Source organism: Danio rerio, chromosome 17, assembly GCF_049306965.1.
Source record: "Danio rerio strain Tuebingen ecotype United States chromosome 17, GRCz12tu, whole genome shotgun sequence".
NCBI lineage: Eukaryota > Metazoa > Chordata > Actinopteri > Cypriniformes > Danionidae > Danio > Danio rerio.
The window spans coordinates 59,172,501-59,189,187 of NC_133192.1; the positions used below are offsets into that span (position 1 = coordinate 59,172,501).

The 16,687-nt window shown below is 39.1% G+C and overlaps 1 protein-coding gene across 3 annotated transcripts in view; it reads right to left on the reverse strand.

The window, feature by feature from the left end:
- cdin1 (CDAN1 interacting nuclease 1) overlaps positions 1-16,687 on the reverse strand; it is a 123,998-nt gene that overhangs the window by 100,020 nt on the left and 7,291 nt on the right. For all 3 annotated transcript variants that reach the window (XM_073927531.1, XM_073927532.1, NM_001076722.1), the window contains 1 exon segment: positions 322-367. In XM_073927531.1, coding sequence (XP_073783632.1) covers positions 322-367 — 46 coding nt within the window.

Genomic DNA, 16,687 nt, shown 5'->3' on the forward strand with positions numbered 1-16,687 from the left:
CTGTGTGTATATGTGTGTGTCTGTGCGCGCCTATTTATAAGCGTGCACGTGTGTCTGTATAAATGTGTGCGTGTCTGTCTGTGTGTATAAGACTATGTGTGTGTGAATCTGTGTGTGTATATGTGTGTGTATAAGTGTGTGTGTGTGCTTGTGTGAGTATGTGTGTGCTTTTGTGTGTAAAAGTGTGTGTGTGTATGTGTGTGTCAGACGGAATCCTCCAAACCAATCAGAGAGTTGGCAGTTCAATTACACAGGAATAAGGGGACATTCATCATTCAATTAGGCAGCTGTCAGGCCGCACAAAGCAGGAAAACTTCGAACCTGGTACTCCTGGGAGAAGATGCTCAGCAGAGTGGACGCGGGGAGACTGGAACAAATAAAAGCAGGACAAAGTTAATTACCAGAGAGCAGACAAAGAGCCAGCAGAGTCTTCAGAGCGCGCCTGTAATCTGCAGAACACGGAAACACGAGCGCTTCCAGATGAGCGGGTTACGGGGACGCTGCAGGAATATCACTGCTGCTGACGCCGGATTGGCTGATGCAGAAACACACCTTTAGACCTCGTGCATTCACTACATCACTGCGACAACACCAGCCGCTGATGCAGAAACACACACACACACACACACACACACAAGCGCACACACCTCACCGCAACAAAAGAAGCAAAGCGTCTGTGTTAAAGGTGCAGTATGTAAGTTTGACCCCTGGTGGTTGAACTAGGTATTGCACTCCTGGATCAAAACACACACAAGCGCAGGTTGCCAGATTGACAACACCTAAAACCCATTCCAGCTTAATACTACAACGACAACTGCGCAAAGTATGAAAACCTCTACAACTCATGGTATAAAGTAGAGCGAAATCAAAGCCCACTTTAGATGATGGAGCCTGCAGTCCTCGAGCTCTGGAACCTGGAGCACTTTCACACATCTGTGAGTCTTCAGATGGATCACAGCAGCACATAATGAGCGCGATTAGCGGCTAATTGCCGAATCTTCAGCCTGCTGAGTTTAAAGGGAGCCAAACTGCCCTTAATATCTGTGAAAACACATCTGTGTCAAACAATGGGCTGAACTTTGAGTTATGGGCTTGTGCTCACAGTTTAAACTCTGAAACGCTCTCACATGAGTAAACACACGGACCTGAGCGAGACACACCGCATACAAATCATCATCAGGACTTCTTCAGCAGACAGATAAGCACACCACTGGAACACCGTTTCCCAGAGTGCAACAGGCGTGCACTGATCACACCAAGCATACTTTAGGCATGGGCCGGTATAAGATTCTGATGGTACGATAACCTTGGATAAAAATATGGGTCACACTTTACAATAAGGTTCATTAGTTAATGTTAATTAATGCCTTTACTAACATGAACAAACAATGAACAATACATTTACTACAGTATTTACTCATGTTAGTTAACGTTAGTTAATGAAAATACAGTAGTTCAGTTCATGTTAACTCATGGTGCATTAACTAATATTAACAAGCGTTGACATGAATGTTCATAATGCATTAGTAAATGTTCAATTAATGCTGTACATGTGTTGTTCATGATTAGTTCATGTTAGTAAATGCATTAACTAATGAACCTTATTGTAAAGTGTATCACGGATTCAGAGGCAGAAAGGATCCTCCAAAGGATGTAGACTTCAAAAGTGAGTTCTTCGAAGTCCACACAGGCCGAACCGAGCATTTTGAAATGAGACGATCTCGCCTACAGAAGACGGATCTCGTCACCAGGCAACCGTAACAGCTGCTGTTGTTTTGTCCAAAGAGATTTTAGAACTTATTTTAAGCGATCTGAAGCCAAAACAAGCTATTGACCTCATTGTAAAATGCGGAAGTGCGCCTGTTTTCGTGTTGTTTTAGAACTTCCGATTCTGTCGCCTATGGAAGAAACGACTAGGAATAATAAACGGCAGAAAACGGTCAAACTACTCGCTCTACAATCAAATGTTTGCATGACTATACAGACCAAAAGTAGAACAATATAAGAAGAAAATATCAGTTAGCAACATCAAACAGCGAAACGAGCAGTTTTTAACGTCTAAAAATGAATGAACGCTCGTCGGCTAAAGGATCCTACACACTGGGACGTTTTTAGTTTGCGTTTATCGTCAGCATTTTACGAGACGTTTTTCAGTGTTCAAACCCAATCGCTCTTTACTGGCGTAAGGCAGACGATAGTATGCTAAATCTCTCTTTTGACGTTAGATGGCGCTGCACAACTATACGCTTCTGACACCCGCTTATAACACAAAAGAAGAGGAAGAGAGGAAGTTCACATGCTTGTTGTTTAAGTTACTTGTGACTCGAACAAGCATGGATGGTTCATCAGCAGCTCCTGCTCTAGTGATGAAGCAATGATAATTGTTCACAGAGCAATACGCGGCTGCACAGTCATATCGCCTCTGGGCGTCTTCTTCAGTGTGCGCTTGCATTGACAGTTTTGCGCTTGAGCGCCTCCAAGTGTTGTTTACGGTAACTTCAGCAGCTCCGTGCACGTGAACAAAAGTGCCGATCTGATTGGTGAAGGTTTTGACGCCGCGCGTCAAAGCAAAAAAAGCAGCATGAGCCGTTTTTTTTTTTAATGACTCTTTTGCGCCTGCCGTTTTGCGCGTTGGTGTGCACGATCACATTGATGCCCTTTATTTAGTCACAAGGCGTTAAACGTCGACGGAAAACGCGAGCAAAAAAGGTCTCGTGTGCCGGGCCTTTAGAGAAAGGTGAATAGACGAGCTGAAAATATATTTCCTTTGACCCATACATGGACACATAAACTGTATAAAAACACTCTTTAGTAAGACATGTCATGCTCTTTTTGTTTCTTTTTTTTTAACATGTGTTTAAATATCCTCGTTAAATAAACCTAATTCATACATTTAAACAGGAGTTTTCTTTTAAAAGCGTCCTGCTGTTATTAGAGTGCCATGAATCTTGGGACGTTCGAGGCCGCGAAGGATCCACCGCTTGTGTTCTTCAATACCTGGGAAAAGAAAGGATGCATTTGGAGGCTGCGTTTGAAGGAGCCTTCAATTTTTTATTTTTTAAATGAGACGGCCTTCATCGTATCGATGACACAACATACTTCGAATGCATCCTTCAGAGGATGCAGACTCAGAAAATGAGACACAGCTAGTGTTTCCATCGAGTGACTCTGTAAGAGTAAAAGCTGAACGCTTCACTAGCGAGAACACAGTTAAACAGAGCATCTGCAGCACCAGGATAAAGAACGAGCCTCCTCCATTCAGCCTCTTTACTTTACTTTTACTCCTTTACTTTGGTGGAGTGAGGAAACGGTGGAAACTCACTCCACTGCACACATCCATCAGCCCACATATATGCATATGCTGATGCAGACGTCTCCAAAACCCCACAGCTGGACACATCTACACTTGTGTTTATTTTAAATCTGCAGATAATCAATAATCCTGCTGATAATAATCACATTATACAGATGCAGATCGTCATCAATAAACTGAAGAAGCCCCCCGAGGAGAAGAAGACATGGAGGCAGTGTGTTTATACTGATGGAGAAAATCATCATGTCTGGATCATTTTAATCCTTTAATTGTTTCATCTGTACAGATATGTGTGTGTTGCTGATCATCCTGTATGTGTTCAGCAGTGTGTGAGTGTTTGGACCTGCATAGGCGCATAACTAACACACTCTGCTGGAGTTTAGAGCAGCTTTTAGTTGGTCAGTGGTGCCGTCTATTTCAGTTCCTCAGGATAGAGCGCTCCAACAATGCGCCTGAACACACCTCCTGTTCAGACCAGCACACATAAGGCCACAGTGGCGCAAATGGATTTACTATTTATACAGAAAATAGTGAAAATTACTGCTGCACTGATCTGAAAACACCAACAACTCACACCAAACAGTGATTGATGAGACCCTAAATGTTTGTCACAGTGTCGGCGCAATAGCCTAGTGGTTAGGCCGCCAACAAATAGTGCAATAGCACGTCAGGGCGTCGCGAGTTCGAATCCTGGCTCAACGACATTTCCCTACCCTACCCCCACTTGGCTTCCTGTCTCAATACTGTCCTATCTAATAAAGGCAAAAAGGGCAAAATAAATCTTTAAAAAAAATAAAAATAAATAAATAAAAATGTTTGTCACATTAATGCCCAGTTTCACAAACAGGGCTTAGATTAGGCCAGCACTAGGCCTTAGTTAAATTACGCTATTTAAGACACATTTATAAAAATGGCCTTGGAAAAATATAACTGGTGTGCACCTGGACACAAAAATATGACACTGACAAGTTATTTTGAGTTGAGACAGCTCAAACATGCAATTTAATCTTGACTAGCCTTAAACCTTGTTTGTTTGAGTCATACACAGTACGATATGCAGTGAAATGCCTACATAACCACTCATGGCCTTAAATAATACCAACAATAACCAAAACAACAATAAGAATCTACATTTAAAAAATATAAATGCAATAGAAAATTAAAAATATGGAACACAACGTGTTAAACTAATAAAGAGCTTATCTGTACAGACAGAAACATTGAGTGCATAAGACAGGAAGGAGTGTGTCCTTTATCGTTATGTAAAATATAACTGAAGTCACCAATTGGCACAGCTCTGAAAACAACAAAAAGAAAGTGGCAAAGTGGGAAAATCAAGGCAAGCGCTGGAATAAAGAGCATCATTAGAAGGTCATAAAGAGCGTAATGCTGATGGCCTCCAGCTCCTCATTCCCAACACGACAAAACAGAAGGTCTGGAAACACAAGAGCGCTTTGGGAATCAGCCGCGATGGCCATAATTACCCCTACTGACAGACGCATTAATATGCACAAGACTGAAACGGCAGCAGAGCTCCCTCCATTCACAACACACCTTCATTCGACTAAATAAAAACACAGGAGCAAATCATGCAACTCTTCTGTTCAGCCTGAAGAGCGTTCCATCACGGACACGAGCGTTTCACATTCACAAACTATTAATAAGAAGAAGCGGCAGCAATTAACCTAATGAATGCCACCTGGCTAATGGAGCCGGCATCGTCATATGTTCAGATAATATATAATGAGCCTTCGCCACAGATCTATACCAAACGAGAGCGTCATTTTCATTCCTAACGACTCCAGGAGATTGTAGGAGCAGATCTGGGTTAATAGACACACAACTGCGCGTGAACGTTCTGACACGCACTTCAGCAAACATCTGGAAAAAGGAAATCCTCAGCAGTCCGAGTGTGTAACGTCTGATAATCACGACTTAAGCAAGCTTCTTTTTTTCTTCCCCTTGAGTCAATATTTATCACTAAAGCAAAAAAAAAAAGGCGCTCGTGATTCCGCCTCATGCTCTACATATGCAAATTGGCTAATTACACATGCAGATAAGTGCAAAGGAACATCTGCCTCGCCTCCATCCGCATGAAGGGAAACAGTCAACTATGATGAATGTGACGTATCAGACACAAACTTAAAGCGAGCGCGTGTGGAATAAAACCTGCTTCTGCTCCGAGGAGAAAATCTTTTAGATGGGCTGAAGGTCCTGGCTGATGAGATAAACTTAAAATCACACACAAGTACACTACACATCTGTCAGATTAGAGCCAATGTGGACTGACTGTAGAGAATCCCACAGCAAACAGCATGAAGCGGCGTCAGCTCATGTTATGGTCATCAGATTATATTCCAGCGCCGTCAATCTGAACACAGTTACTTTCACAGCTGTAAATGAGTCTCGATTGCTGCTACGTTCAGATAGTCAGGGTCCAATTAGAGCGGGAAAAAAGATTATATGATCCTTTGATATCGGTAGCTAAACTAAACTTTTGGTGCCGGTTTTATAATGTTAGTTTTTAACCTCATTGCATTAAAAAAAAACAATGAAAAAGAGATGTATAAAGTCCAACTCTTATTCATTTTTAATATCGATACCTTGACTTTAATACCAAAACGATACTTTTTTATAGCAACTTTACAAAACAAGTTATACATTATACATGTATTTTTTTCCACGCAAGTTCAATTAAACAGTCAAACACTCACCACTATACAACTACTTTGACATCAACACCAATACCAGAATGATATATAAGAGCATCTCTGAACACACAACACGGCCAACCTTGAGGCGGATGGGCTACAGCAGCAGAAGAGCACACCGGGTGCCGCTCCTGTCAGCTAAGAACAGGAAACTGAGGCTACAATTCACACAGACTCACCAAAACTGGACAATAGAAGATTGGAGAAACGTTGCTGCTCTGATGAGTCTCCATTTCTGCTGACACATTCAGATGCTCGGCTCAACAACATGAAAGCATGGATCATCCTGCCTTGTATCAGCGGTTCAGGCTGGTGGTGGTGGTGTAATGGTGTGGGGGAGATTTTCTTTGGCTCCATTAGTACCAATTGAGCATCAACGCCACAGCCTACCTGAGTATTGCTGCTGACCATGTCCATCCCTTTATGAGCACAGTGTCTCCATCTTCTGATGGCTACTTCCAGCAGGATAACGCAGCATGTCATAAAGCTCAATCATCTCAGACTGGTGAACATGACGATGAGTTCACTGTACTCAAATGGCCTCCACAGTCACCAGAGCTCAATCCAATAGAGCAGCTTTGGGATGTGGTGGAACGGGAGATTGGCATCATGGATGTGCAGCCGACAAATCTGCAGCAACTGTGTGATGCTATCATGACAATATGGAGCAAAATCTCTGAGGAATATCTCCAGTAGCTTGTTGAATCTGTGTCACGAAGGATTAAGGCAGTTCTGAAGGTAAAAGGGGTCCAACCCAGTACTAGTCAGGTGTACCTAATAAAGTGGTGAGTGTATATAATTAATTCAGCTTTTTAAAATAAAAGTTAAGCTAAATAAAAAGCAAGTGATGAAAAAAATAAAAGGCATTTATTATGTGTTTAATTTCATTTCATTTTGACCAGTTATTTAAATGATAAAAGTCTTTAAATTAAAAAAAGCGTTGAATTTTAGATATTTGTACTAAAAACAAGACAAAAACTAAGAAAAAGACCAGAACACACACACACACTCACACACACACTCACACACATACTCAAACAAACACACACAAGCTCATTTTTTCGATGAGCAGATGAGATTCTGGGGCTGTCAGGGGCTTTTCTCGGTGGTCTCCTCAAACAGAGTCGTGTGTAACACAATCCCAGCACTAATTATGATGGTGTGTGAAAGCTGCGGCGCTCTCGGTGACAGGACGGGCTACACTTATTTTGGTCTGGAGTCCAAGAGTCATTACTGCAGCTTCTCCTGAAAACTGTCAGCTTTACCCATCATGCACTGGGCTGTCAGCAGAGCCGCCTTTACCCATCATGCACTGGGCATCGGATTATGCTGACCGGCGGCTCCTGCCCGAAGACACACAGGCGACAACGCTTGTACCATTCTGGACAATTTGTTCCATTGCTGCACTGCAACTGATCCCACACACACACACACACTCACACACACTCACACACTCACACACTCACACACTCACACAATCATACAGACACACAAGCTTATACAAACAGAAACACACACACACACACACACACACACATAATCACAGACATATTCACACAGATAGACACACACATACACACAAACAAACACAATCACACACAGACACACACACATAATCGCACAGATACTCACAGACAGACATGCATGCACACAATAAAACGCACTCAAACAGACCCCCCCCACACACACACACACACACACAAATCACAAAAATACACACATGCACACACAGACATACACACGCACACATAAAATAACTGACACAAACACACACAGAGATACTCACACAGACACACATGCACACACACAGGAATACACACACACAAACCACATGGATACACACAAACATGCAATAACACTAAGATATTCACACACAGACACACACACACACAGCGATACACAAACATATATTCACAAGCCCACACACACATTTCAGTGTACGCAAAATCACAGATACACATACAGACACATACAGACAAACAAACACACACACACACACACACTGACACAGATACTCACACACAAACACATAAAAATCACATTGATACACACAATAACACTGAAATATTTACACACAGACACACAAACACACAGATACTTACACAAAGATATCCACACACACACACACACACACAGCGATACACATACTCACAAGCCCACACATTTTAACGTACAAAAAACACACACAAACACATAAAATCACATGGACACACACACACACACACACACACACAGATACTCTCTCTCGCTCTCTCTCACACACACACACACACACACAAAATCACATGGAAGCACACAAACACACAATAACACAAACATACACACACAGATACTCACACACTCACACAAAGATATCCACACACACACACACACACACACAGATTTTCACACATACACAAATGCAAGATTACACAGATACTCACACAGACACACACACACACACACAATCAACCAGAGATATTCACACACACAGATACACAAACAAATATTCACACATACACAAACGCAAGATTACACTCACACTCACACACAGAGAGAGAGAAGGGGAGAAAGAGAGAGAAGGGGAGAGAGAGAGAGAGACAGAGAGGGTTCGTACAGCCCCTGAACTTAACCAGGTCTAGTGTTTAACCCTCACCCTAACCCAACCGTAACCCAATTATAACCTTGACCCTGAAGTCTAATCTAAACAGCCTTTAAAGAGTGACAGAAGATGAAGAGCGGCCAAACATCAGAACCCAGCAGACCTGTGGTCCAACAGAACTATAATGCAGAATATAGATAGACGTGCTTCAGATTTAATAATATGTAGGATAAACAGGCTTATTTTTATGGTTTCTCTAAAGAAACTATTTTTGTGACTAAAATGATTATTATTTTATTATTTTTAATATTATTATTATATGCAGTGCTGCTTGTATTTATTGTTTTTCTGTGAATATCTTTACCACTTTAGTCACTTATTTAGGTCTCGTCATGTTAAACCAGAAATGCTGCTACGGCAAGTTGTTGAACTAAAGCTGAAACTTTTCTTATTTAATGCTTTATTTTTGGTTTTAATTAATGGGTCACACTTTTCAGACGATCTCCTCTTTCTGCTGGTGGACTTGTGTGTAATTATAGAGGAATAAACACACGTTTGACAGCCAAACGTCTAAATGTTGTTCATTAAAAGGAGTTAATTAAAAATAAAACTTCCACACTTTTGATTAAGTCATCAGACGAGTGTGAGATGTCTGAGGTTGTGTGTTTTCCGGCTGGAGTTAGGCAGGTCGAGTGTGCATGTGTGTGTGCGCGTGTGCTCCAGCAGATCCAGGCCGCGTCCAGCAGATCAGTGCTGACACTCTGGAAATGTGTTCCTGCTGGAAGCGAGAGGTTTTCTCTCGTCTGGCAGATCTGTGATTAGAGAGAGACTCGCTGTCTGTTCACACTCCAGACCAGAGACCATAGATACACTGAAGCCGCAGCACACGCGCGCACGCACGCACGCACGCACGCACGCACGCACGCACGCACGCACGCACGCACGCACGCACGCACGCACACACGCACACACGCACACACGCACACACACACACACACACACACACACACACACACACACACACACACACAGCACTACTGCAGTAAACCACATTACAGAGTTACATCCACAAACGCCAGTCAAAACTGTACTGTGCCAAAAGGAAACCCTATGTTAACAGTGTCCAGAGGCGCCGTGCACTTCTCTGGGATGGAGCATCACACAGTGGAGATGCATGTGTGTTTAAATGTGAGCATTAGTTTTTTGTTATCACTGTGGAAATCCCTTTCGGGACATTAAAGATAAGCTAAGCAACTTGAGTACAAACCACGTCACGTTCAGGGCTTTTCCCACAGAGTTTTGAGTTAAAAGTGGAAAATAACATTTGCTTTTGTTTGTTTGTTTTCCAGATCTGCGTCTGGAGTTTTGGAGAATGGTGTGTTTGAGTTCATAAAACAGCAGGCCTGACACAATGTGGCTGCTTAACGTTAGTTTAACAGGCATGTAATGGGAGGATAAGGTGCAGATGAGCGATAAATAATCAATGAGGAACGCTTCTGTCCCCGTCCCGTCCCCAACCCGCACATCAGCATATCAATGGCACACGAACGGCTTCACTGCACAGATAAACCCCGATAACACACAAATTAACAAATGCTTGACATTTGCTCGACATCCATTATTCTGACACTTCTTCACAATTTCAAAAGGCTGAGTGCATCCTTAATCAAAATTCATATTCCCCGAGCGAGACCCCAGCAGCATATTGCGGCCCGCCTCAGCGCTGATCAAAACGCCACATTAGGGCCTGTTTCAGACGCATTAAGGGCCCCGGCGAGTGGCTTTCACTGCCCAAACACGCCCAAAAATGAGGAGCATCTGCCCAGCACATCCACACACACACACACACACACACACACACACACACAGAGCAAATGGCCTGGGATGCTTTTTAAAGGGATAGTTCACCCAAAAATGAAAGTTCTGCCATCATTTACTCTCCTTTTACATTTTATCAACATGAAGAGGCCTATGCTGGAGAATCACGGAGCTTTCAGGAGAGGCCAAATGGTGAGACACTAGATAGCGACAATTGCTCAGCTCAAAACACTGAACACTAAATAGTGGCACGTGCAACAAACTGGTAGCGGGCCGCACAAGAAATCATGAATTAATTCTGTTTTACTTATTGTCTGAGTCTGAACCATCTTTTATTTTGAAAATTGACCATATGTCTCTCTTCTCGGTGACTTGAGTGATAAAATTTAATCCACAGGCCGCAGAATGAGTGCAAAACAGACGTCTTTGGAAAGTTTCTTTGTGAAGGGGAAAATACCCCGTGAAAAACCCACGAACTGCCAAGGAACGGATCCACAACCCATTGGTCTACAAATCAGGTGAATCCAGCATGTCTGTGCAAGAAGAAGATCAGCTGCTAGAGATCGCATATGATGGCGGCCGTGTTCACATGTCGCGTTTTTTTCCACACTGTAAAAAAAAAATCCGTAATTTTATGGTTCATTTCCGGCAACTGGGGTGTCAGAAGAAAAACGTAAAATAACAGCTGTTAAATTACAGAAATATACCAGAAATTTAAATTTAAGGAAAATTTCTGTAATTTAATATCCGTTATTTTACGGTATATTTCTGTAATTTAATATCCGTTATTTTACGGTAAATTTCTGTAATTTAATATCTGTTATTTTAAGGTATATTTCTGTAATTTAATATCCGTTATTTTAAGGTATATTTTTGTAATTTAATATCCGTTATTTTACGGTAAATTTCTGTAATTTAATATCCGTTAATTTAAGGTATATTTCTGTAATTTAATATTCGTAATTTACGGTATATTTCTGTTATTTAATATTCGTTATTTTAAGGTATATTTCTGTAATTTAATATTCGTGATTTTACGGTAAATTTCTGTAATTTAATATCCATTATTTTACGGTAAATTTCTGTAATTTAATATCCATTATTTTACGGTAAATTTCTGTAATTTAATATTCGCTATTTTACGGTAAATTTCTGTAATTTAATATCTGTTATTTTGAGGTATATTTCTGTAATTTAATATCCGTTATTTTACGGTAAATTTCTGTAATTTAATATCTGTTACTTTAAGGTATATTTTTGTAATTTAATATCTGTTATTTTAAGGTATATTTCTGTAATTTAATATCTGTTATTTTAAGGTATATTTCTGTAATTTAATATCTGTTATTTTAAGGTATATTTCTGTAATTTAATATCCGTTATTTTACAGTATATTTCTGTAATTTAATATCCGTTATTTTACTGTAAATTTCTGTAATTTAATATCTGTTATTTTAAGGTATATTTTTGTAATTTAATATCCGTTATTTTACAGTATATTTCTGTAATTTAATATCTGTTATTTTACGGTAAATTTCTGTAATTTAATATCTGTTATTTTAAGGTATATTTATGTAATTTAATATCCGTTATTTTACGGTATATTTCTGTAATTTAATATCCGTTATTTTACAGTAAATTTCTGTAATTTAATATCCGTTATTTTAAGGTATATTTTTGTAATTTAATATCTGTTATTTTAAGGTATATTTCTGTAATTTAATATTCGTTATTTTAAGGTAAATTTCTGTAATTCAATATCTGTTATTTTACAGTATATTTTTGTAATTTAATATCCGTTATTTTACTGTATTATCTGTTATTTAATATCTGTTATTTTAAGGTATATTTATGTAATTTAATATCCGTTATTTTACGGTATATTTCTGTAATTTAATATCCGTTATTTTAAGGTATTATCTGTAATTTAATATCTGTTATTTTACGGTATATTTCTGTAATTTAATATTCGCTATTTTACGGTAAATTTCTGTAATTTAATATCTGTTATTTTAAGTCATATTTCTGTAATTTAATATCTGTTTTTTTACGGTATATTTCTTTAATTTAATATTCGTTATTTTACAGTATATTTCTGTAATTTAACAGCCATTATTTTATAGTTTATTTCCGATTTATTTGGAAATACTTGAGGGAGAGTAAATACGCTGCAAACAATGATTTTCCTATTTTCTAATCTCCCAATGAGGGAAGTAAAATAATGTTATTGTTGTTGTTATTTGATATGTGTTATTTCTAATCAAAAACAATATTATTTTGCTTGTTTTAAGGAAAAACTCACTTCAATTTGACAGTATTTCACATCAACGCTTGTCTAGAAAAGTTTAAAACATTCGGACTGAAACAAGACAAACTCTTCCTAAGAAACTGCAGTCCAGCGAGCACATTTTGATTTCGGGGTGAACTATCCCTTTAAGGAGGGCCAATCATTACAGCCAGATTCATTCATGGGGCTGTTTTGGGCCGATCTCTCGGGGGAGGACGGCTCCGGACAGCCCTCCGAAAGCTCCTCATTTCCAAGTCTAATGCTGGCGGTGCGGGACAGGCAGGGGTGCTGGATTTGCATGCTTCTCCATTGTGAGACTGACAGCAGCGTGTCCAATCACTGCTGCCGTCAGAACAGCCCGAACCCAGCCACGAGACGCCTGGAGGACAGATGACTCCCAACATCTGTGTTACGGTGCATGCTGACCGGCACAGACACACACCACACACACACTCTCTCTCCTACTGCGAGTAAAATAAGTATTGAACACATAAGGGCATCACCATATTGAAAATAGTAAACTGAGATTAAAATATTGAGTCTTCTGTATTTCACTCTAATAAATGTTCTGTCCCACTGCAAAAAAAATGCTTTTCTTACTTAAGAGTTGTTTTGTTTTTAGTCCAAATATCTCACATTCTGAAATCAAGAAGCATTTTCTAGACGAGCACAACATGTAGTGTTGATTTCAGAAATAAAGAGTCAGAATTAAGTGAGGTTTTTTCTTTAAACAAGCATGATAATCTGCCAATGGGGAAGTGAAATAATCTGGTTTGTGGTTTGACATGAGATATTTTTTCTTGCCCCACTGGCAGATTATTTTGCTCAGTGTAGTGTGGTTGTGTTTATCGCCATGTCAGCTTCTGGGGCCACTTTAATGACAAGACAATCTATTCTTAACAAAGATTAGATGAAGATTTTACTGTTAATTTCTGCTAATAACCCAAAAGCTGTATCTAAATTTAACTGTTAAAAAAAAGAAAACAAGAATCGATAAAAAAACGTATTCGATAAGCAGAATCAGAACCAATAATCGATAAAGAACTGTATTCGATAAGCAGAATCAGATCCAAGAATCGATAAAGAACTGTATTCGATAAGCAGAATCAGATCCAAGAATCGATAAAGAACCGTATTCGATAAGCAAAATCAGAACATAGAATGGATAAAGAACCGTATTCGATAAGCAGAATCAGATCCAAGAATGGATAAAGAACCGTATTCGATAAGCAGAATCAGATCCAAGAATCGATAAAGAACCGTATTCGATAAGCAGAATCAGATCCAAGAATCGATAAAGAACCGTATTCGATAAGCAAAATCAGAACCAAGAATCGATAAAGAACTGTATTCGATAAGCAGAATCAGATCCAAGAATCGATAAAGAACCGTATTCGATAAGCAGAATCAGAACCAAGAATCGATAAAGAACCGTATTCGATAAGCAGAATCAGATCCAAGAATCGATAAAGAACCGTATTCGATAAGCAAAATCAGATCCAAGAATCGATAAAGAACTGTATTCGATAAGCAAAATCAGATCCAAGAATCGATAAAGAACCGTATTCGATAAGCAGAATCAGATCCAAGAATCGATAAAGAACCGTATTCGATAAGCAGAATTGGAATCAAGAATAGATGAAGAACCATATTCATTTAACACAATTAATAAAAATCGGGTTCGATGAGCAGAAACAGAAGCGAGAATTTATGAAGAACCATATTCGATGATTCATTAAACAGAATCAATAAGAACCGGAGTCGGAACCAGAAAATGAGAAGAACCAGATTTGATAAGCAGAATCAGAACCGAGAATTGATAAAGAACCATATTCCATTAGCAGAATGGGAACCAGAAATGATGAGAACAGGATTCGATAAACACAATCAAAACAGAGAATCGACAAAGAACCATATTCGATAAGAAGAATCGGAACCAGAAATTATAAGGACCAGATTTGATAAATAGAACCAAGAATCGATAAAGAACCATGTTTAATAAAGAGAACTGTGTTTCATAAGCAGAATCAGAACAGAGAATCAATAAAGAACCGGATAAGCAGAATTGGAACCGGAAACAATAAGAACTGGAGTCGATAAGCAGAATCAGAACTGGGATTCAATAAAGAACCAGATTCCATAAGCAGAATCAAGAATCGATAAGAACTGGATTCAATAAACAGAATCAGAACTGAGGATCAATATGAACCGGATTCCACAAGCAGAATCAGAACCACTAATATTTCATTATTGCTACTTTCTTTAAATATCTGCTTGTTTAACAGAAGAAACTCTTCAAATAAATGAGTGAATGAATGTAAATGTGGTGAACTGTCCCTCCAGCAGTTACATATGGTTTAGGGTTGTAACAATATACCGGTATGACGGTTTACCACGATTTGAACGTGCACGATTATCATACCATGAACAATTGCATATCAACGGTTTTAACCCTTAAAGACCGAGACAGCCGCCCGCGGCTAAAAATAAGTATTGGTCTTAAATGTTTAATAACTTTTGATCCGCTGATCCGATTTATACAATTCAAAGATTGGCATAAAGAAGAGAATCTCAGCTTTCCAGTGCTGTATCACATAACATTCGCGGACTTTCAGAGGCTCCGGAATCAGTGCGGTTACGTCATCAAAATTTGACAACGCTGATTTGACAAAGAAACGCTCGTCACTGTGTCTCCGGACAAATCAGACATGATACATTGATGCATTGTCCCTCCTCCATGCCCAGATTGGTTCAAACTCGCTATATCACAACCAATAAGCATAGGTTTCACTTTTGTTTGTGGACCAACACTGAGCTTTTTGAACAACACGGAATGAGAGATAGGCATACATTTATGCGCGGCTAAATAAAACGCAAAAAAAAAAGTTTTGCATGAAATAAATCTCATACTAAATACTTTTGCATGCACAGCAGCACAGAAACATGACAAAACAGTGACACAGCAAAGACGAACTGCTGCTCTTGCTGTTTTCAAAAGACACAAATGAAGGTGCAGCTGTTTGTCTGCATTGCAGGCAACCATATCCAAATCCATATCCACAGACAACCATATCCATGCTGGCACATAAAACCTAAGGATGTTCCATGTTGAATCTAGTTTCGTTATGTAACTATTTATAGTATAGTAAATATTTATATCTATTTTTTTACTGAGGATTTGCACCATGTTTATTTGGACTTTGACACATTATTTATTATTTTTTTATTTGTTCATTGTACAAGTGGACACATTCTCTCACCTCAGCAGTCAAGATTAAGTCCTGAAAATCTCAACATGCTTACATTTCTTCATCACAACCTAGACTGAACAAAAAAACGCTTTAAATACATGTTTACAGCCATAAACTTGGTATTGCACTTTTGGTCTCCCATTTATCCTGCTTATAAGGAAGGACAGTTTAAGTTTATTTTTGTCTAATCTTAAAAGACCTTGCTTGTTTATTCCTTCTAATTTAGTTTATTAAAATGGGAGATTTTTCAGTTTATTTTTATAAAAGACTTCTATAGTTCTATTAAAATGGTTCTTTCAAAAGTTTGTTGAAATAAAACCTTTGTTCAGTCAGAAAACGTGTTCTTATTCTTTTCAGGGTCTTTGCTATGAGAATTACTATTTAATACCGTATACCGCGAAACCGTCAAACCGTGGTATTGTTTTAGACGATTATCATACCGTAAAAAATTCATACCGTTACAACCCTAATATGGTTATAGAATAAAGGTGGCAAAACTGCATAATTTAAAACAAAATATTTGCCCTTTTTTTGTCCTTTCCTAAAAACACTGAAATCGCAACCAACAACCGATAAGAACCGGATTCGATAAGCAGAATATGAACCGAAATGGCTAAAATTAAAACAATAGCCGACCCTAATCGTGAGTCAAGTGATTCCTGCCCCTATTTACCACATGTATTACAGTGAAAGACAGGCTGAGGTCAAGCATCAAGCGTGTGCTGA